Source organism: Lissotriton vulgaris, unplaced genomic scaffold (assembly GCF_964263255.1).
Source record: "Lissotriton vulgaris unplaced genomic scaffold, aLisVul1.2 SCAFFOLD_976, whole genome shotgun sequence".
Lineage (NCBI taxonomy): Eukaryota > Metazoa > Chordata > Amphibia > Caudata > Salamandridae > Lissotriton > Lissotriton vulgaris.
This window is the reverse complement of record NW_028250619.1, coordinates 231,612-254,468: the sequence shown is the minus strand read 5'-3', so window position 1 is coordinate 254,468 and position 22,857 is coordinate 231,612. Positions and strand designations below refer to the sequence as shown.

The 22,857-nt window shown below is 50.7% G+C and overlaps 1 protein-coding gene across 1 annotated transcript in view; it reads left to right on the top strand.

Annotated features, from left to right (window-relative positions):
• The window catches only part of LOC147663181 (solute carrier family 15 member 4-like), a 316,719-nt gene that overhangs the window by 90,035 nt on the left and 203,827 nt on the right, over positions 1–22,857 (top strand). Inside the window, exon 3 of the mRNA XM_086950612.1 lies at positions 22,159–22,330. Coding sequence (XP_086806738.1) covers positions 22,159–22,330 — 172 coding nt within the window. The remainder of the gene's footprint in view (positions 1–22,158; positions 22,331–22,857) is intronic.

Sequence of the window (22,857 nt, the reverse complement as noted above, 5' to 3'; positions counted from 1 at the left end):
TCATGTATGTTTTTTATTCTTCCCCTTAATTATCAAGCTGCTCACTCTGAGTTCTGGCTGGTAAAAATGTCTCCCCATCTGTGGCAACAAGATATGAATCAAACAACTTCTCCCATTGTTTACACAAATGTCTTTGATGCTCTGTATCCACTTTGATCTGAGAAGAACCAGGGTCTTTTAATGAACTGTTTGTAAGGAAAGGTACTCCTGCCTCCATGGCTTGTACATAAGCAGACACTGTCCTAAATTGTACTCCTCTGTTGTGGCTCTTTGACCAAAATATTTATTAATAAAAGTACCTAGTAGGTAAATTAACCTCTGCCCTGGCGTAAGAATGAGTAAATCTCTTACAAATGGTTATTGGTGTGCATACTCCACTGCTTCTCTCAACAATTGAATTCCTGATGACAATCAGTCAAATCTGTCAGATTTCTTATGCACTCCCCAATCCAAGATGGCTGTGGTGATGGTATCATGCATGTAGGCTGAATGTAGAAGATAAAATGCGTTCTAAGATGTACAAGGCCCGCCTGCCTGCTTACCTTCATGGCGCTATCAATAGGATCCTACAAGAGGATTACTAACAGAGTCCAAAGGGGTTGGTATGTATGGCATGTGTGAATATGGTGAATAAGAGTTTCACAAACTGAACGCACACAGAAAGTATTGAAGATGCATAGGGGATCCTTACGAGGTCCTGGTAAAAGCCAACACCCCCGGTGAGGCGTTGGTGCGATGGCTGAAGAATGCTGACCCAGGGATTAAGAGGATGCTCCTTTCTTTTGGTGTAACCCTGGCTGTTCTTAACCTCATCAGGGTACCCTATAAAAATAAAAGTAGCTCTCAGGACACCTTATGCTATTTTAAATCTAGGATCCCACCCATAACCAGCAGAGCTCCCTCTGTTATCACGGTTGAGCCCGTCCAGACACATCCTTGGGTATCTGGACGAGGACCCTATGATAAAGCTTGCCACTGGCCTTGCAGCACCATAGGGTGTCCCACTCGGGCAGGTAAAGAGAGATGTGTTTGGCTTCTCTCCAGTTGTTTTCAACATTCAGATGTGTGTGAAGATAAGAAAACCCTATATCATTTCTCACTCCCTCCTCTTTGGAATATATAAAATCTGCATTGTGCATGCAAGTTCTTAGGGAAGTTTGTGGCAGGCACCTCTCTCCCCAGGGCGACCTTGTCGCTGACCGACAAGGCACAAGTCCAGCAAGATTCATTTAATGAGAAATTCAGATCAAGACCATCAGCCGCCAACCCGTCTCCAGGACAGGTAGACTCCAGCTGCCAGCTCTGGAGGCCATGTAAGCACATTCACATATTGTGACGTTGAACCAGGCATAAACCGCCTCCAGGTCCAACCACAGCAGTACCTTTCTTTTGGAAACGTTGGACATCATCATCGTGGTTTACACCTCACTTCTTGGCGATTTAAGTGTTTGCTTCAATTTGCTGGTACTGCCCTTGGGCGTGTCCGTCTTTGTGCCTTGCAGGCTCGTGGCCGTCATTGCGCCTTGCAGGCTCGTGGCCGTCATTGCGCCTTGCAGGCTCGTGGCCGTCATTGCGCCTTGCAGGCTCGTGGCCGTCATTGCGCCTTGCAGCCTCGTGGCCGTCATTGCGCCTTGCAGGCTCGTGGCCGTCATTGCGCCTTGCAGGCTCGTGGTCGAGACTGCACCTTTCAGGGTCTTGGCTTTGACTGCACCTTTCAGGGTCTTGGCTTTGACTGTGCCTTGCAAGGACGTGGCCGTGATTGCGCCTTGCAGGCAGGTTTTCCTGACCAGGCATGTGGCCATGATTGCACCTTGCAGGCTTGTGGCTGTCATTGCACCTTGCAGGCACATGGCCATGACTGCGCCTTGCAGGCAGGTTGCCATGACTGCATCTTGCAGGCTCGTGACTGTCATTGTGCCTTACAGGTTTGTGGCCGTGACTGCGCATTGCAGGCACATGACCGTGACTGCGCCTTGCAGGCACGTGGCTGTGTCTGTGGTCGTGACTGCACCTTGCAGGTTCGTGGCTGCCATTGCACCTTGCAGGCTTCTGGCCCTGGCTGCGCCTTGCAGGCTTGTGGCCCTGGCTGCGCCTTGCAGGCTCGTGGCCCTGACTGCGCCTTGCAGGCTCGTGGCCCTGACTGCGCCTTGCAGGCTCGTGGCCCTGGCTGTGCCTTGCAGGCTCGTGGCCCTGGCTGCGCCTTGCAGGCTCGTGGCCCTGACTGCGCCTTGAGGGCTCGTGGCCCTGACTGCGCCTTGCAGGCTCGTGGCCCTGACTGCGCCGTGCAGGCTCGTGGCCCTGACTGCGCCGTGCAGGCTCGTGGCCCTGACTGCGCCGTGCAGGCTCGTGGCCCTGACTGCGCCGTGCAGGCTCGTGGCCCTGACTGCGCCGTGCAGGCTCGTGGCCCTGACTGCGCCGTGCAGGCTCGTGGCCCTGACTGCGCCGTGCAGGCTCGTGGCCCTGACTGCGCCGTGCAGGCTCGTGGCCCTGACTGCGCCGTGCAGGCTCGTGGCCCTGACTGCGCCGTGCAGGCTCGTGGCCCTGACTGCGCCTTGCAGGCACGTGGCCGTGACTGCGCCTTGCATGCACGTGGCCGTGTCTGTGGTCGTGACTGCACCTTGCAGGTTCGTGGCTGCCATTGCACCTTGCAGGCTTGTGGCCCTGGCTACGCCTTGCAGGCTAGTGGCCCTGGCTACGCCTTGCAGGCTAGTGGCCCTGGCTGCGCCTTGCAGGCTAGTGGCCCTGGCTGCGCCTTGCAGGCTAGTGGCCCTGGCTGCGCCTTGCAGGCTCGTGGCCCTGGCTGCGCCTTGCAGGCTCGTGGCCCTGGCTGCGCCTTGCAGGCTCGTGGCCCTGACTGCGCCTTGCAGGCTCGTGGCCCTGACTGCGCCTTGCAGGCTCGTGGCCCTGACTGCGCCGTGCAGGCTCGTGGCCATGACTGCGCCGTGCAGGCTCGTGGCCCTGACTGCGCCGTGCAGGCTCGTGGCCCTGACTGCGCCGTGCAGGCTCGTGGCCCTGACTGCGCCGTGCAGGCTCGTGGCCCTGACTGCGCCGTGCAGGCTCGTGGCCCTGACTGCGCCGTGCAGGCTCGTGGCCCTGACTGCGCCGTGCAGGCTCGTGGCCCTGACTGCGCCTTGCAGGCTCGTGGCCCTGACTGCGCCTTGCAGGCTCGTGGCCCTGACTGCGCCTTGCAGGCTCGTGGCCCTGACTGCGCCGTGCAGGCTCGTGGCCCTGACTGCGCCGTGCAGGCTCGTGGCCCTGACTGCGCCGTGCAGGCTCGTGGCCCTGACTGCGCCGTGCAGGCTCGTGGCCCTGACTGCGCCGTGCAGGCTCGTGGCCCTGACCGCGCCGTGCAGGCTCGTGGCCCTGACCGCGCCGTGCAGGCTCGTGGCCCTGACCGCGCCTTGCAGGCTCGTGGCCCTGACCGCGCCTTGCAGGCTCGTGGCCCTGACTGCGCCTTGCAGGCTCGTGGCCCTGACTGCGCCTTGCAGGCTCGTGGCCCTGACTGCGCCTTGCAGGCTCGTGGCCCTGACTGCGCCTTGCAGGCTCGTGGCCCTGACTGCGCCTTGCAGGCTCGTGGCCCTGACTGCGCCGTGCAGGCTCGTGGCCCTGACTGCGCCGTGCAGGCTCGTGGCCCTGACTGCGCCGTGCAGGCTCGTGGCCCTGACTGCGCCGTGCAGGCTCGTGGCCCTGACTGCGCCGTGCAGGCTCGTGGCCCTGACCGCGCCGTGCAGGCTCGTGGCCCTGACCGCGCTGTGCAGGCTCGTGACCGTGCCTGTGCCTTGCAGGCACTTTGCCATGACTGCGTCTTGCAGGCACGGGCCCGTGGATGCCCCTTGCAGGCATGGTCATTATGCATCTGGTGACCTCACACCTTGCAGGTGTTGACGTAAGCTGGCTTTTCATACACAGAGACACATATGCATGCCCCCTTACACCGAGACATACATACACACACCCACCCACAAACGTATAGGCACGCATGGAGAGATGTGCGCAGATGCACCCACTCACATATTCCTTGAAAGCAAACACACAAGCATGCATAGAGATCTGGACGACAGAGGGGCACGCACGCGCACACACATTGTCACAAGCATGCACACTGATCTGGTACAGAGAGACATGCACAGACACAAGGTGTCACCAGCATGCATGCAGATCGGGTACAGAGACACGTGCACAGACACAAGGTGTCACCAGCATGCACGCAGATCGGGTAAAGAGACACGTGCACAGACACAAGGTGTCACCAGCATGTACGCAGATCGGGTACAGAGACACGTGCACAGACACAAGGTGTCACCAGCATGCACGCAGATCGGGTACAGAGAGACGTGCATGCACACAATCTGTCATAGGTATGCACGGGGATCTGGTACTGCGAGACGAGCACAGACACACTCTGTAGCAAGCATGCACGTGGATCTGGGACAGAGAGATGTGCACAAACACATGCTGTCACAAGCGTGCACGTGGTTCTGGGACAGAGAGAGGTTTACAGACACAAGCAGGCACGTGGATCTGGTACAGAGAGACGTACACAGACTATCACAATCATGCACACGGATCCAGTACAGAGAGACGTGCACAGACACAAACTGTCACAATCATGCACGCTGATCCGGTACAGAGAGATGTGCACAGACACAAGGTGTCACAAGCATGCACGCGGATCTGGTACAGAGAGACTAGCACACTCACAAGGTGTTCCAATCATGCACACAGATCTGGTACAGAGAGATGTGCACAGATAGGTGTCACAACCATGCACACAGATCTGGTACAGAGAGACGTGCACAGAGACAAGGTGTCACACGCATGCACGCGGATCTGGGACAGAGAGACATGCACAGACACAAGGTGTCCCTCGCATGCACGCAGATCTGGTACAGAGAGACGTGCACAGACACAAGGTATCACAAGCATGCACGCGGATCTGGCACAGAGAGACGTACACAGACACACAGTCACAATCATGCACGCGGATCCATTACAGAGAAACGTGCACAGACACTGTCACAATCATGCATGCGGATCTGGTACAGAGAGACGTGCACAGACACAATGTGTCACAAGCATGTACGCGGATTTATTTATTTTTAATATTTCATAGAGCGCGAACAAATGCCCGCAGGCGTCTCGGCGCTGTACTATTGTGAACTCTCCTATGCTTGGCTTCTGGCTCTTAGAGGTTAAACAACCATGTTTTCAGCTTCTTTCTAAATGACAGGAGATTTGGGCTGGATCTAATGGATTGAGGAAGTGTGTTCCACAATTTCGGGGCGGCAACCAGGAAACGTCTGTCTCCCCAGTTGACTAATTTAGTCCGGGGTACTACCAGATCGTTCAGCTTGGCTGAACGGAGTGGCCGAGGAGGAATATATGGAGTAAGGTGGTCTCTCAGGAATTGAGGGGCTTGTTCGTGTAATGATTTATAAACAATACACAATGTCTTGAATTTAATTCTATTCCTGATAGGGAGCCAATGAAAGCTTCTCAAGGTATCAGTTATAGGTTTAAATTTGGGGATATCCGAGAGAAGTCTGGCCGCTGCGTTCTGTACTGTCTGCATTTTCTTTATGACCCTGATTTGGGCATTGGCAAACAAGCCATTGCAGTAATCTAATGCAGACAGGACAAGGGCGCTAACTAATGTCTTGCCTACACTTTTGGGGAGAAATGGAAGGATCTTTTTTACCAGGCGTAGTTTGTAAAACGCCGTGGAGGCCGTCTGGTTGGCATGAGCCATAAAGTTCAAGTTATCGTCAAAAATTACGCCTAAGTTTCTCACCTTCGTGGTTGGTTTAGGCAAGGCTCCAAAGGATGAAGGCCACCATACAGAGGACCAGTTAGGGCTAAGATGACCAAAAGTAACCACCTCGGTTTTTTCGGAGTTCAGTTTGAAACAGTTTGCTGACATCCACTGTCCGATGGCCAGCATACCTGCTTTAAAACTCTCCGCTACTGTTTCCCCATCATTTCTGACGGTCAGAATCAGCTGGGTGTCGTCCGCATATGAGGTAAGGTTCATCCCATGCGCTTTGATGGTTTTAGCGAGGTCCGACACATAGATGTTAAATAGTGTCGGACTAAGGGATGAACCTTGAGGTACCCCACATGGCAAGGACAACTCTGCTAACTCGAATTGTCCTAGGGTGACTGCCTGGGATCTATCCGTCAGAAAAGATGCCAGTAGATTCTTAGCTAGGCCAGGTACGCCCATCTTTTCAACACGGTCGACCAAGATCTTGTGGTCGACCGTGTCAAAGGCGGCTGATAGGTCTAGAAGCACCAACAGTGCTGAGCCTCCTTGATCTCGGATTAATCGGATGTCATCCGCCGCTTTGATAAGCGCCGTTTCTGTTCCATGAAACTTGCGGAATCTAAATTGGGTTTCATCGAGCAGATGGTGTTGCTCGATAAATTCCGCAAGTTGAGTATTCATGGCTTTTTCTGCTACTTTGGCTAGAAACGGGAGGTTGGATATAGGCCTGTAGTTTTTTAACTCCGTTTTATCTAGGCCGGATTTTTTCAGGAGTGGCTTCAGTAAAGTTTTTTTTAAAGGGGTAGGGAAGATTCCTGTGCGGAACATTGAATTGCAAATTTGGGTTATAACTGGGACCAAGGTGTCCATTAATGGGCGGAGAGTTTTCAAGGGGCAAGGATCCAATGCTGAGCCGGACTTAATGGATTTGATGATATCCTGGGTTTGGTTTTCTGAAATTTCCACAAACTGTGGAAAGATATTGTCATTATGTGGCGTTATTATATCATCGGTGCTTTGATTATCAGAGGAGGTAAATGCTGAGAAGATATCATTCACTTTAGTGAAAAAGAAGGATGCTAATGAGTCACAGAAACGTTGTGAAAAAGGGGGATTCAAGTCAGGAGCACCTCCTGCAAGCTGTTTGGTTATGTCATAAAGCTTTTTACTAGAATTTTTTGCACTTTGAATTTGCTCGCTGTAGTACTTTTTTTTGGCCTCCATGATCAAGAATTTGTACTGAGTTAGAAGCTCCTTCTACTTATATTTGCTTTCATCGTCATAGTTTTTCCTCCAGTATCTTTCTTTATTTCTACATAGCTGTTTGTTTTCTGAGTTCCTCTGTATACCAGGGTGCTGAAGGAGAACTTCTATTCCTGGACATTCGTTTAACTGGTACTAATTTGTTAGTAGCTTGGTCCAGCCAAGCTTGGTATTGCTTTGTAGCTATTTCTGGATCAGTAGATAAGGTAGGCTTAGAGTTGTCTAGTGATACCTTAAGGTTAGGAATGTTGATATCTTTCCATACCTTAAAAGGTTCCTGTCTGGGACGGGGTGTTTTAATAATGGATGCTTCGCTAATTTTTATAGTGCCTAGTACCAAATAATGGTCAGTCCAAGTCATTGGGAGGACGCCAGTAATTAGCAGATTGTCTAGATTAGTAAATATTCCGTCTAAAGTATGCCCTGCATTGTGGGTAGGTCCCGTCTCCCGCTGTGATAGGCCGAAGACCTCCACTTCTGACTGTAGGGTCATGGTGTCTTTATCTCTATTGCAGTCCAGATGGAAATTAAAGTCTCCTAGCAGTGTTATAGACTTCTCGGTTGCAAGGGATTCTAAGATAGTGGCAATTTCTGTGCGAAATCCCGACCGAGTTTCAGGTCGTCTGTATAATAGTATGCCTCTAAACTTATAAGAAGGAGACAGGTAAATATCAAACTGGAGCGCCTCACATGCCGTGGTAGGTATTGCCGTGATGCGAATTTTGAGAGTGTCCCGGGCAATTATAGCTATCCCACCTCCTCTTTTGCCTGTTCTGTCCTGTCTATAGGCTTTGATCTGGTACAGAGAAACGTGCACAGACACAGACTGTCACAATCATGCAGGCGGATCCAGTACAGAGAGACGTGCACAGACACAAGCTGTCACAAGCATGCACTCGGATCTGGCACAGAGAGGCGTGCATTCACACAAGGTGTCACAAGCATGCATGCGGATCTGGCACAGAGAGACGTGCACAGACACACACTGTCACAATCATGCACGCGGATCCGGTACAGAGAGACGTGCGCACACACACACACGGTGTCACAAGCATGCACGAGGTTCTGGTACAGAGAGACGTGCACAGACACAAGGTGTCCCACGCATGCACACAGATCTGGTACAGAGAGACTCGCACAGACACAATGTGTCACATGCATGCATGCATGCAGATCTGGTACAGAGAGACGTGCACAGACACAAGGTGTCACCAGCATGCACGCAGATCGGGTACAGAGACAGGTGCATAGACACAAGGTGTCACCAGCATGCACGCAGATCTGGTACAGAGAGACGTGCATGCACACAATCTGTCATAGGTATGCACGGGGATCTGGTACTGCGAGACGAGCACAGACACACTCTGTAGCAAGCATGCACGTGGATCTGGGACAGAGAGACGTGCACAGACACAAGCTGTCACAAGCATGCACTCGGATCTGTCACAGAGAGACGTGCACAGACAAAAGGTGTCACACATATGCACGCGGATCTGGTACAGGGAGACATGCACAGACACAAGGTATCACAAGCATGCACGCGGATCTGGCACAGAGAGACGTGCACAGACACAAGCTGTGACAATCATGCACGCGGATCTGGCACAGAGAGACGTGCACAGACACAATGTGTCACAAGCATGTACGCGGATCTGGTACAGAGAGACGTGCACAGACACAGACTGTCACAATCATGCACGCGGATCCAGTACTGAGAGATGTGCACAGACACTAGCTGTCACAAGCATGCACTCGGATCTGGCACAGAGAGGCGTGCATCCACACAAGGTGTCACAAGCATGCATGCGGATCTGGCACAGAGAGACGTGCACAGACACACACTGTCACAATCATGCACACGGATCCGATACAGAGAGACGTGCACACACACACACACACAAGGTGTCACAAGCATGCACGCGGATCTGGTACAGATAGACGTGCACAGACACAAGGTGTCACACGCATGCACGCAGATCTGGTACAGAGAGACGTACACAGGCACAAGGTGTCACACGCATGCACGCAGATCTGGTACAGAGAGACTCGTACAGACACAATGTGTCACATGCACGCATGCAGATCTGGTACAGAGAGACGTGCACAGACACAAGGTGTCACACGCATGCACGCAGATCTGGTACAGAGAGACATGCACAGACACAAGATGTCCCACGCATGCACCCGGATCTAGTACAGAGAGACGTGCACAGACACAAGGTGTCACACGCATTCACCCGGATCTGGTACAGAGAGACATGCACAGACACAAGATGTCCCACGCATGCACCCGGATCTAGTACAGAGAGACGTGCACAGACACAAGGTGTCACACGCATTCACCCGGATCTGGTACAGAGAGACGTGCACAGACACAAGGTATCACAAGCATGCACGCGGATCTGGCACAGAGAGACGTGCACAGACACAAGCTGTCACAAGCATGTACGCGGATCTCGTAGAGAGAGACGTACACAGGCACAAGGTGTCACACGCATGCACGCAGATCTGGTACAGAGAGACTCGTACAGACACAATGTGTCACACGCACGCATGCAGATCTGGTACAGAGAGACGTGCACAGACACAAGGTGTCACACGCATGCACGCAGATCTGGTACAGAGAGACATGCACAGACACAAGATGTCCCACGCATGCACCCGGATCTAGTACAGAGAGACGTGCACAGACACAAGCTGTCACAAGCATGCACTCGGATCTGTCCCAGAGAGACGTGCACAGACACAAGGTGTCACAAGCATGTACGCGGATCTCGTACAGAGAGACGTGCACAGACACAAGCTGTCACAAGCATGCACTCAGATCTGGCACAGAGAGGTGTGCATCCACACAAGGTGTCACAAGCATGCACGCGGATCCGGTACAAAGAGATGTGCACACACACACACACAAGGTGTCACAAGCATGCACGCGGATCTGGTACAGAGAGACGTGCACATACACAAGGTGTCACACGCATGCACGCAGATCTGGTACAGAGAGACGTACACAGACACAAGGTATCACACGCATGCACGCAGATCTGGTACAGAGAGACTCGCACAGACACAATGTGTCACATGCATGCATGCAGATCTGGTACAGAGAGACGTGCACAGACACAAGGTGTCAAACGCATACACGAAGATCTGGTACTGAGAGACATGCACAGACACGAGGTGTCACACGCATGCACGCAGATCTGGTACAGAGAGACGTGCACAGACACAAGGTGTCACATGCATGCACCCGGATCTGGTACAGAAAGACGTGCACAGACACAAGGTATCACAAGCATGCACGCGGATCTGGCACAGAGAGACGTGCACAGACACAAGCTGTCACAAGCATGCACTCTGATCTATCACAGAGAGACGTACACAGACACAAGGTGTCACGCATGCACGCGGATCTGGTACAGAGAGAAGTGCACAGACACAAGGTATCACAAGCATGCACGCGGATCTGGCACAGAGACGTGCACAGACACAAGCTGTCACAAGCATGCACTCTTATCTGTCACAGAGAGACGTGCATGCACACAAGGTGTCACCAGCATGCGCGCGGATCTGGTACTGAGAGACGTGCACAGACACAAGCTATCACTAGCATGCACTCGGATCTGTCACAGAGAGACGTGCATGCACACAAGGTATCACAAGCATGCACGCGGATCTGGCACAGAGAGACGTGCACAGACACAAGCTGTCACAAGTATGCACTCGGATCTGTCACAGAGACGTGCATGCACACAAGGTATCACAAGCATGCACTCGGATCTGGCACAGAGAGACGTGCATGCACACAAGGTATCACAAGCATGCACTCGGATCTGGCACAGAGAGACGTGCATGCACACAAGGTGTCACCAGCATGCACGCGGATCTGGCACAGAGAGACGTGCATGCACACAAGGTCTCACCAGCATGCACGCGGATCTGGCACAGAGAGACGTGCATGCACACAAGGTCTCACCAGCATGCACGCGGATCTGGTACAGAGAGACGTGCACAGACACACATACTGCTGTTAGCGAGGGGGCGCCTCCTCCCTCAGACCTGCTGAATGTTAACACATCTCTGTGTAGACACAGTGTCTCCTTGAGACTAGTGAATAAATACAAGCTGCAGAGTCTCGGATCGCCAGAAGCAAACATCAGGCGGTGTGAACAAGGATTACAGGCTGACAGCGGGTCAGAGCTGGGCAGGCAGGCCACAGAAACCGGGAGCTGGGGTTACCACAGCTCATTCAAGGTGGCCTTTTATTCCCAGAGAAAATCCAGATAATCGTGCTTACATTCAACATTAATAAAAAATGTTTTATTATTTAATAAAAATATATGAAACAGTAATTTGAAAGCGTCAGTAACCTCCGTGATCGCCACATTACATTACAGCCAGCCTGCCCAAATGACTCCTCTGTGGCCTATCTGAGTCCGGGTCCTACATACCAGGAGAAACTCCACGTTTTATGGTCTCACTTTTCAATATACCTTATTTCATTAGACTACAGGATGTGACGCATGCAGCTGTGTAAAGATCCCTCCAGCCGCCTCTGCTAGCCTGTCTACACCTCACACCCCAAAGCCTACTCTCTGGGGCGACCCCTAAAAACTGCAGCCATCACTTTAAACGTAGTCTTACCCTGCGTCTGCTCTGTAATGATGGGTGCACCATAGCAGAGAGCCCCCCTTGTTGTAACGTCAGCTACATATGTCTCCCCTAAAGACTGACACCAGGTCAGAGGGGCTGCAAGAACCGGGCAGCGGAGCGGGTCTTGACCTCTGTAGGTTGAATGTGAATGTGTTTGTATTTATATAGCGCCTTCTACCCAGAGGTCTCGTAGCGCTGTATTCATACCGCTGTGGAACCCTTTCTGGCTTTTCCTGTGAGATGTCCACTCCTGGGCACTCCCAAGATGAAGCCAGGCATCCAAGCGCTGCTGGGGCCGTAGTGGAGATTAAGCAAGCTATTGCCCAGAATCACAGAGTGGGACCCATGATTAGACTAGGCACCGCAGCGAGAATTATCAGGTCCGGGGAGATTGAGTCCAAGAGCCGCCGAGGCGGGAATTGAACCCTGGTCCCGGACCAGACCTCTGCATCAGGGTCTGCCGCTCTAACCATTGAGCCACGCTTCTCCACTAGGTTGGAACATATCACCCCCGACAGCTCTACTCTGGGTCACAACTTACACCAGAATCAGATCCAGAGCTCTTGGTACTATCAACAAAGCCTTCTGGGAAAAGTAAATCTCTTCAAAGCCCCCCCCCCCACCACTGTACTTCAAGCAAGATACAGGTCCAGGGTTTGTAAGGCCAAAGGCGAGGTGACCTCCAGCCGCCTGGACATCCCAGTCTACCTCTTGGGAAAACTCCTGACTCCTAGGCTCTTCAGACACTTGTTGTAACTGGAAGGCAGTGCTTCTAGGCGCTCTGACTACAGGCTATGCGCGGGGGGCATCTGCCTCAATGAGTGTTCTCCTCTAGCGCTTTTGTTTCTTAAGACTCTGTTGCTGCCTCATCTTACACTCCTATGTACCCAAATATGTGCACACTGTACACCATGAAACCCCAATGAATGGAAAGCAGCAACCCCAACTCTGCTGCTAGTGTAAGCTGCACTTCAGACACACTTAAAGGACTTTAATACCTCCTCAGGTGCCTAAAGTGTCTTTAAAGCAGTGCTGTGTGGGGTCAGAAGTGTTGTGTGACTGTAAATAATCCTACAGTGGCAGGTTGCCCAGATATGTGGTGTTTGCTTTCCTGGGGATGTTTGATGGTGTGGGATTTGTTGTTGGGAATAGTTATCAGCTTTTTTTGTGAATTTGTGGAAAACAAGAGGTTTATTCAGTGTGCTACAGCTTTGAGCATTATGGGTGGGACAAGCATCTAAGATTATGGCAAGAGTGACCTCTTCCTAGGTTTCTTAAAATGCATTCAGTGTGTAAGTGTCTGGCCATACTTGGTGACTGGAGAAGTTGAAGTTCAGTAACTGGGGACGTTAGAAGTTCAATAACGGGGGACGTTTAAGTTCAGTAAGTGGGGACGTTGAAGTTCAATAACTGGGGACGTTGAAGTTTAATAACGGGGGACGTTGAAGTTCAATAACAGGGGACGTTGAAGTTCAATAACAGGGGACGTTGAAGTTCAATAACAGGGGACGTTTAAGTTCAATAACGGGGATGTTGAAGTTCATAACAGGGGACGTTTAAGTTCAATTGTTGTGTGTCATTTTAGATACTGTATATAGGTTTTCCTGATTTAGGCCCTTATATTGGCACAGTCCACATTTCCCTTATTTAGGCATAGAAATCCAGCCCTTATTTAGGCATTATCCATGCTAGCCAAATACAGGCATGGTCACCTACATCCGCCCATCAACCTCATAACGAGCTCTTGGAAAACTAGTCTCTTAAGCTGTTAGGACTTCCCCTTGCTTGAATATTGATTTCTCCAAGAAACTCCTTTATTATGCATGAACATCTATTTCTTAGGGGTTCATTCATGATGTACTTCTCCCCGACTTTTACGTCAATACTGGCATTCCTAAACACCTTCAAGCTATAAATATACCTTCACTTGCCATAGCAAATCATGGCACAGAGCAGATGCATGACTCGCCTCTGCAAGTTCGGAAGGAAGTAAAGTCCCAGCCTGACGCACTGACCAGACGCTGTGATCATCCTACCAGAGAATCCAGCTCCAGTGTTCTGACTCCCCTTGCGGGGTGTTAGGGATCGAATCCCAGAAAAGAGATTCCAACCTGGCACATTTTAAGGTATGGAGCAGACTTGAACCTAGAGGGACTCTTGGCAACTCTTGGCTAAACTAAACTATAGCTAGCTATACTTTAGAAAACAGCACCTACTTCTTACCTCGTTCTCCACTTAGGTTAGGTACACTGGGGTAGAACTAGCTCGAAGCATCAGATGAGTAGTCACATTTTAGCCTGTGTTATTTATGTATGTATTTTTAGATATGTCATAGCTACACATCATGCTATTGCAGTACTATTTCTGCTAACGCTGTACGTATTATACTTCGCATTCTGTCTGACGATTGTAGCAGCTCATATTCCTTGCATGAGAAATAGGACTGTTCAATAAACCCTTTTTATTGAAACACCCGTTTCTCTATTTCAGTGCAACTCTGTAGAAAGGAAGCATGCACGATTGACTAAGTGAAATAGTTATTTATTGCTTCCACGGCTCTAAGGATATTGTTCCGATTCTGGGGGAAACAAAGTTGTCATGTTTATGCGGTTGTCGGAAACTAATCCCTTCTTGTATTCTCGAAGTTTATAGTGACCTCTGAGTTAGCTGGCACACACACAATTAAGTTTAATATACTCGATAGAGTCATCCTGACCTCAGTCCTATGTCAAAACTATAGTGCATGTTATTCCAATGTGCAGAGCCTATCCGGGATATAGGAACTACACTACACAATAACCGGGGACGTTGAAGTTCAATAACAGGGGACGTTGATGTTCAATAACAGGGGACGTTGAAGTTCAGTAACTGGGGACGTTGAAGTTCAGTAACTGAGGACGTTGAAGTTCAGTAACTGGGGACGTTGAAGTTCAGTAACTGGGGACGTTGAAGTTCAGTAACTGGGGACGTTGAAGTTCAGTGACGGGGGACGTTGAAGTTCAGTGACGGGGGACGTTGAAGTTCAGTGACGGGGGACGTTGAAGTTCAGTGACGGGGGACGCTGAAGTTCAGTGACGGGGGACGTTGAAGTTCAGTGACGGGGGACGTTGATAACCGTGTGACCGTGCAGGGTGCCCCTAACCGTGTGACTGAGCAGGGGGCCCCTAACAGTGTGACTGAGCAGGGGGCCCCTAACCGTGTGACTGAGCAGGGGGCCCCTAACCGTGTGACTGAGCAGGGGGCCCCTAACCGTGTGACTGAGCAGGGGGCCCCTAACCGTGTGACTGAGCAGGGGGCCCCTAACCGTGTGACTGAGCAGGGGGCCCCTAACCGTGTGACTGAGCAGGCGGCCCCTAACCGTGTGACCAGGAAGGGGGACCCTAACCGTGTGACCGAGAAGGGGCCGCTAACCTTGTGACCGAGCAGGGCCCCCTAACTGTGTGACTGAGCTGGGGGCTCCTAACTGTGTGACTGAGCAGGGCGCCCCTAACTGTGTGACCGAGCAGGGGGCCCCTAACTGTGTGGCCGAGCAGGGGGCCCATAACTGTGTGGCCGAGCAGGGGGCCCATAACTGTGTGGCTGAGCAGGGGGCCCATAACTGTGTGGCTGAGCATGGGGCCCATAACTGTGTGGCCGAGCAGGGGGCCCCTAACTGTGTGACCGAGCAGCGGGACCCTAACTGTGTGACCGAGCAGGGGGCCCCTAACTGTGTGGCTGAGCAGGGGGCCCCTAACTGTGTGGCTGAGCAGGGGGCCCCTAACTGTGTGACGGAGCAGGGGGCAAGTACTAGGAAACACAGCGGTGCCACTAACTTACTTAATTCATGCTGACCCAACAACAGGCACTGACGTCACAGTACCCAAAGGCTCAGTTTATAATGTTTCCCACTTACAACTGAACACTCATTTAGGATATTTAGCGCAAATGTTAAAACCCATTCCCTTTTGTTTTACTTTTTATAAATTACTTGTGGGTTTTCCACACATCAGGGTGCAGTGGCGCTAAAAAGGACGCCCGTTCCATAGAAATGTTGCATGTGGAATATTACTTTCATGTTTTACCATACTAATTCAACAGTAATCCTGATGGGTTCCAGAGTAGCATTCTGCTTGCGCTTCAAAACCCCATCAGGGGTAGCAAGCACTATATAAATACAAACCTCTTCTATCCTACCACCTACCCTTCTCCACCCACATAACTGACTAACCTATCCACCACTCAAATTACTTCATACTTCACTATGCTAATTTTCAACACTAATCCTTTATGGGTTCTGGGGTGGTGTGCTACTCGCCAGAAAAGTGCTTCGACACCCATCAGGGGTAACAAGTGCTATATGAATGCAAACCTTTCTTCGCCTTTTATCCCTCCGCTATCCTTCTCACTCCAAGTAACTGACTAATATCTATCACTGAAATTACTTTCATATTTCACCATATTAATTCACCACTAATCTTTTATGGGCTTCCTGAATAGCGTGCGTCAACACCCCATCAGGGGTAACAAGCGCTATATAAATACAAACCTTTGTCCTCCTCTATCCTTCTGCTATCATTCCAAATCCAAATAACTGATGAACCTATCCACCACTTAAAATGTACTTGCATGTTTCACTATACTAATTCAACACTAATCCTCTATGGGTCCCGGAGTAGCGTGCTACTTGCCGAAAAAGCACTTTGACGCCTCGTAGTAAGCGCTATATAAATGCAATTACAATACAATACAATGTGGAAGAACATCTTTAAACTGTGTTTGGATAGTTTACAAGATGTGCTGGGTGACGTTGTCGAAGCCTGTCACACGGCGCTGCTCTCTGATTGGGAAATACAAATTGGGCCATGTCCCTATCTGACCTTGGGCTAACTCCGCCCATTGCTTTCCTTCCCCTCTTTGTGTTATGTTGTTTTCTTGCTTGCTATGCAATGCTTTTATTTGTTTTATTTAGCCCTTCTATCTAGACTTTGTCCCTCCAGTGGGAGCAGAGCGTGTTTGCTATCTCCCCGGTTGCCTCCTTTTATCCCTCCTCAAGTGTCTGCTTTTCGGGAACTTTTTATTTGTTTTCTGAAAGCACCTCAGTAGAGTGCATGCATTTCCCCCGTTCTGTTTTTTCCACTTCTCTTAGCACGTTTCTTTTCATACTGAGATAAAAATATAATGTTCCATAACTTTGCCCTTTAGTGGCACTTATGTACGCTTGCACTTGTATGCAGCTTCACCCTTCTTTCCTGTGCACTTTTAAGTGTCAAACCTGAAGCCAATGCTAGTTTTTATATATATATATATATATATATATATATTTTTTTTTTTTAAAGAGTTTTATATAGCGCAAACTTGACCCGAATCGGGTATCAGAGCGCTTTACATAGCACCAGTTACATTAAATGAGGACACATTCATTTTTGTTGGGCACGGGGAGATTAAATGATTTGCCCAGAATCACAGGATGCTCAGCGTTATTGCCGAGACTCGAACCCAGTTCCCCAGATTCGGGAACGACCGACCTAGCCGTTAGTCCAACTTGGTTTCTGCTGGTCGTTATCCTGCTACAGATCACCAAAGCGCAGCACACTTGCAGGTCGTTAGGAGACAGGCGGGGAATGATGGAAAGCTTTCTATTGATTGTCAGAACATAACCCCCTATTGGGCGTCAGTCACTCAAAAAGCAGATCCAACCGTGCATGGGCGGAATGTCTTTCACTACACCTCGTGCAAGGGTGGAATGTCTTTCACTACACCTCGTGCAAGGGTGGAATGTCTTTCTACTATACCTCGTGCCAGGGTGGAATGTCTTTCTATCACACCTCGTGCAAGGGCGGAATGTCTTTCTACCACACCTCGTGCAAGGGCGGAATGTCTTTCTATCACACCTCGTGCAAGGGTGGAATGTCTTTCTACCACACCTCGTGCAAGGGCGGAATGTCTTTCTACTATACCTCGTGCCAGGGTGGAATGTCTTTCTATCACACCTCGTGCAAGGGCGGAATGTCTTTCTACCACACCTCGTGCAAGGGCGGAATGTCTTTCACTATACCTCTTGCAAGGGCGGAATGTCTTTCTACCACACCTCGTGCAAGGGCGGAATGTCTTTCTACCACACCTCGTGCAAGGGCGGAATGTCTTTCTATCACACCTCGTGCAAGGGCGGAATGTCTTTCTACTTCACCTCGTGCAAGGGCGGAATGTCTTTGAGTGGTGTTTAAAGGGGGACCTTTTTCCTTGTGGGTAGCGTTGTGCTGTCCGATCTAGTAAAGAAAGGGCAGGTGTTGCTGTTTGTGTATGAGTCCTGGGCTGTTGAAGTGGGTAAACTTCTAAACCAGAACAGGGTTGGACTGGGAACCCAAAGCAGCCCTGGCAGTTTTCGGGTTCCAGCCCCTGGGGAAGCACTGTCTGGCCATGGGAGGCTGGAAACGCGTGCTTGCTGCTTTTATTACAGGGAGACGATATTGCAACACTGCTGCAAAACCAGCCCCCACTAACAAAACCGGCCCGCCCTTTCAGCCTCCCCGGGGAAATGCCCACTGCCCGGTACAGCCAGCCCAGCCCTGAATACCATCAGGAAACTTTAATACAGTGCGAGAAGTTTCCCCGGCCTTCTCCTCCCAGGTGGATCGTATATTGTTTCATGAAGCTGTGGTCGCCAAGGTTTCGCCCTAAGCTGTGACTTCATGGGCTGGGGCACCCACCCAGCTCAGAGCTTGGCTTTCGGCATCGATAATGCATCTCCAGTGCCACCTCAGCTTTCCGCTGCCTGCAAGAGCCGCTTCTTTCTATTACAACTATCCCACCTCCGCTGTCCTATTGTATAGGACGTTACACCTAGATTACAGCCACAGTTTGTACCTGTGTCTCCCAGAGTGGGTCATATTCACTGCTGCTTGGGTAGTTGTTGGTATGTGGATGACCAAGCTCTCATCTCCCCAGCGAGGCACCCTTAGAATGGCACCACTACAGCTCTTGGCCTCACAACCGAAGCGCAACAACACACTTACAGCTACAGTGAGGCTCGTCACAGAGTGTAGTCATTACAATGCCTTCTGTGGTTTTAGGGAACAGAGTTTAGGGTGTTTAAGGTTGTTAGGGCTTGGTTGCAGGAGTTACAGATGTTCAGGGATTGACTATATGATTCATTTTACTGATGGATCTTAGGGTATGTAAAGTGTGTTTTTTAATATAGCATTACTACACAATTAAATATAAAAGGGTAAATCATTGATTAAGAAGAGTTTTGACAAATCTATTTTAAGTAATTATATTTACTATGCAGTTTTTTTTGTTGTATATTTCAGCTTATACCCGTAAACTGTATTATTATTTCATCATGCGGGAAAAATGGAAAGAAACGATTTCATTTTATTTGTTTGACTTTCTTTGTTATGTACTTTTATACACAATTCTATACAATGCATAATGTATATATTACTAGGCGCTTAAATGCATTGTTGTGGCTTGCAATTTAATTGTATTTGCCATTCAAATTAAAATATGTATTATTAGTGTATGTGTTGTTGTGCTTACGATGTAGAGTGCTGTGTTGTGGTTATTCTGTTAGTGACTTGCAACGACCTACAAATCAATGTGTGCTGCTCTAATCACCATTGGCAAAGCCAATAACTTTATCATGTTAAAGCCTTCTTCCTGAATCCCGCCTCCTAGACCTCGCGAAAGACTGCGTATGTGGTGGAGCTTCATCCAGCGTAGCGGTCCTCACGAGTAGTTTTTGGCAGCACCTCTCTTCCCTTTGTGATCCCCTCTATGGGGCTCACCTGGTAGCAGGTCGTCATCCAATGCCATCACTTCCAGAAGATACCTGCAGCTTTGTGCAGGAAACAGGAAGTGCTCCAAGGCTTCCCCTTGGTGGACCCTCATTTGAGGACGATGGAACTTTGTACAGAATAGATCTGATGGCGAGGACATAGGTGTCCTCTCCTTTAAGGGAATCTCTGGAGCCAGCGGGGTGCTTAGTCGTAGAGGTGGAACAGACTCATGAGTTGCTGTGTCTGTGTATTTGGTTTGTTAATAGTGCAGCCATATCCAGAAGGCAGCGGAGTGCTGTACAGGGTACTAGGCACGCATAAAGTCCACACGCGACTGGAGAGGTAGCAGGTTTGTGGATGGTTTGTGCATTGGAATGTAGTGTTCTTTAAAGGGGTGCGTCTTCAACTCTTGCTTGAATTGAAGCAGGGGTTGGGTGGTTCTGATGTTGTTCCAGACCCTGGCTATATAGAGGGAGAAAGTCTAATGTTTTTTTTTCTTTTCTTTTTGTGCTTCTCTCCATTCGAATGGTATGTTGGTTGTTGGCGTGCCAAGAGCTGCTGATGATGAGTTTGTGAGCCAGGTAGGCTGTGATGCTGCTTGTGGTGGCTTTGTGAGCCAGGTAGGCTGTGGTGCTGCTTGCGGTGGCTTTGTGAGCCATGTAGGCTGTGATGCTCCTTGTGGTGGCTTGGTGAGCCAGGTAGGCTGCGATGCTCCCTGTGGTTGCTTTGTGAGCCAGGCAGGCTGGGTTGCTCCTTGTGGTGGCTTTGTGAGCCAGGTAGGCTGTGATTCTCCCTGTGGTGACTTTGTGAGTCAGGTAGGCTGTGATGCTCCCTGTGGTGACTTTGTGAGCCAGGTAGGCTGTGATGCTCCCTGTGGTGGCTTTGTGAGCCATGTAGGCTGGGATGCTCCCTGTGGTGACTTTGTGAGCCAGGTAGGCTGGGATGCTCCTTATGGTGGCTTTGTGAGCCATGTAGGCTGTGATGCTCCTTGTGGTGACTTTGTGAGCCAGGTAGGCTGCGATGCTCCTTGTGGTGACTTTGTGAGCCAGGTAGGCTGTGATGCTCCTTGTGTTGGCTTTGTGAGCCAGGTAGGCTCTGATGCTCCTTGTGGTTACTTGGTGAGCCAGGTAGGCTGAGATGCTCCTTGTGGTGACTTTGTGAGCCAGGTAGGCTGCGGTGCTCCTTGTGGTGGCTTTGTGAGCCAGGTAGGCTGCAATGCTCCGTGTGGTGACTTAGTGAGCCAGGTAGGCTGCGATGCTCCTTGTGGTGACTTTGTGAGCCAGGTAGGCTGAGATGCTCCTTGTGGTGACTTTGTGAGCCAGGTAGGCTGAGATGCTCCTTGTGGTGACTTTGTGAGCCAGGTAGGCTGTGATGCTGCTTGCGGTGACTTTGTAGCCAGGTAGGCTGCGGTGCTCCTTGTGGTGGCTTTGTGAGCCAGGTAGGCTGCGGTGCTCCTTGTGGTGGCTTTGTGAGCCAGGTAGGCTGCGATGCTCCTTGTGGTGGCTTTGTGAGCCAGGTAGGCTGCGATGCTCCTTGTGGTGGCTTTGTGAGCCAGGTAGGCTGCGATGCTCCTTGTGGTGACTTTGTGAGCCAGGTAGGCTCTGATGCTGCTTGTGGTGGCTTTGTGAGCCAGGTAGGCTGAGATGCTCCTTGTGGTGACTTTGTGAGCCAGGTAGGCTGCGATGCTCCTTGTGGTGGCTTTGTGAGCCAGGTAGGCTGTGATGCTCCTTGCGGTGGCTGTGAGCCAGGTAGGCTGTGATGCTCCCTGTGGTGGCTTTGTGAGCCAGGTAGGCTGTGATGCTCCTTGCGGTGACTTTGTGAACCAGGTAGGCTGTGATGCTCCCTGTGGTGGCTTTGTGAGCCAGGTAGGCTGTGATGCTCCTTGTGGTGACTTGGTGAACCAGGTAGGCTGGGATGCTCCTTGTGGTGACTTTGTGGAGGATGCCGTTGATTCTAAAGAGGGAGTGACTGACAGTGGGAGCCTGTGGAGTTCCATCATTGTGAGGATGACGTGGTCCTCTTTCTTCAGACTATTGATGAGGCGTGCAGAGGCATGTGTGATAGTCGGGGCAGTGTGCAGTCTGGGAATCCATAGAGCAGAGCATCGCCATTGTCCAGATGCAAGAGTGGGAGCTCTTGGTTCTCTTACCAACGTATTCCATAAGGGGGACATTGGTTCCCAGTGTTGGGGGAGGTGAATGTCCCCAGTTTGGAGCATCAATAGATTTTCCATAGAACTCAGGAAATCTTTAGTGATTGGTTACCTATATCTTTGTTAGCAATATGGTATTTTGCATAATTAGTTTATATTCCATTTATGAGGATTCAACACTGAACCCCTGTCTGTCATTGGCAAGAGCTGCTCGTCATTCTGTGATGGGGGTGCTACCTCACCTTCCTACCTCCAAATCTATGTTTAAGTATTAATCTTCTAAGGAAACAGATAACGTTCCCATGTACCTTAGATGTGCTGATATTTTGTGCATTAGTTGGGACTGGAATGCTTCCAGTCCACAGATGTGCTTTTCTCTTCACTGGAGAGATGCCTGCAGAGAATCCTGGCAGATGTTGCCAAATCTGGTTATTCGTGTTGTTGTACAAGTTTCCGCCGTGCTTCATGGTGGCGAAGCTGTACCTGTGCGCTCTACAGTACCTGCCATACACCTGTCTCAGTGCAGTCTGTCCGCAGTCTTGAACTGACTTTGAATACTCTTTCTGCAGCAGCGAGAGCAGCGGAAGCAGTCGGCAGACCGCCAAGCCAAGCATGCTGGACATGGCCAAGTCAACCCATGGTGGTCCCTTCCAAGAAGACCAAGTGGAAGACGTGAAGTCTCTGTGCAAGATCATCCCCGTCTTCTTGGCACTCATACCCTACTGGACGGTCTATTTCCAGGTGAGCATCTGAGGTGCTGCAGACGTCCCCGCTGATGGTGGGCGCGAGTGCTTCACTGATGAGCCTGCAGGGGACCACCACCAGTTCTGCTGTGGTTGTCCCTGGAGGTGAGTCGGTTCCCTAGCGCCCCCTCTGAAGACCCCCATGGGCAGTGATGCACCTCAAGTAGGACCCCGAAAGAGAGCATCTGAGGTGCTTCAGATGTCCCGCTGATGGTGGACGCGAGTGCTTCACTCATGAGCCTGCAGGGGACCACCTCCAGTTCTGCTGTGGTTGTCCCTGAAGGTGAGTCGGCTCCCTAGCACCCCCTCTGAAGACCCCCCTGGGCACTGATGCACCTCAGGTAGGACCCCGAAAGAGAGCGTCTGAGGGAACAGACTGCGTTCTCTAAAGAGGAGCCCTGTATCTGTGCTTGTTGTCCCTTCTTGCACTGCGTTCATCCTTTCTTTTCAAGGGTTCCTTGGGTAGCTGTGATTTCCTGACCAGAATCGTAAACATTAAAAGCTTTTCATGTCCCGACCCTCATA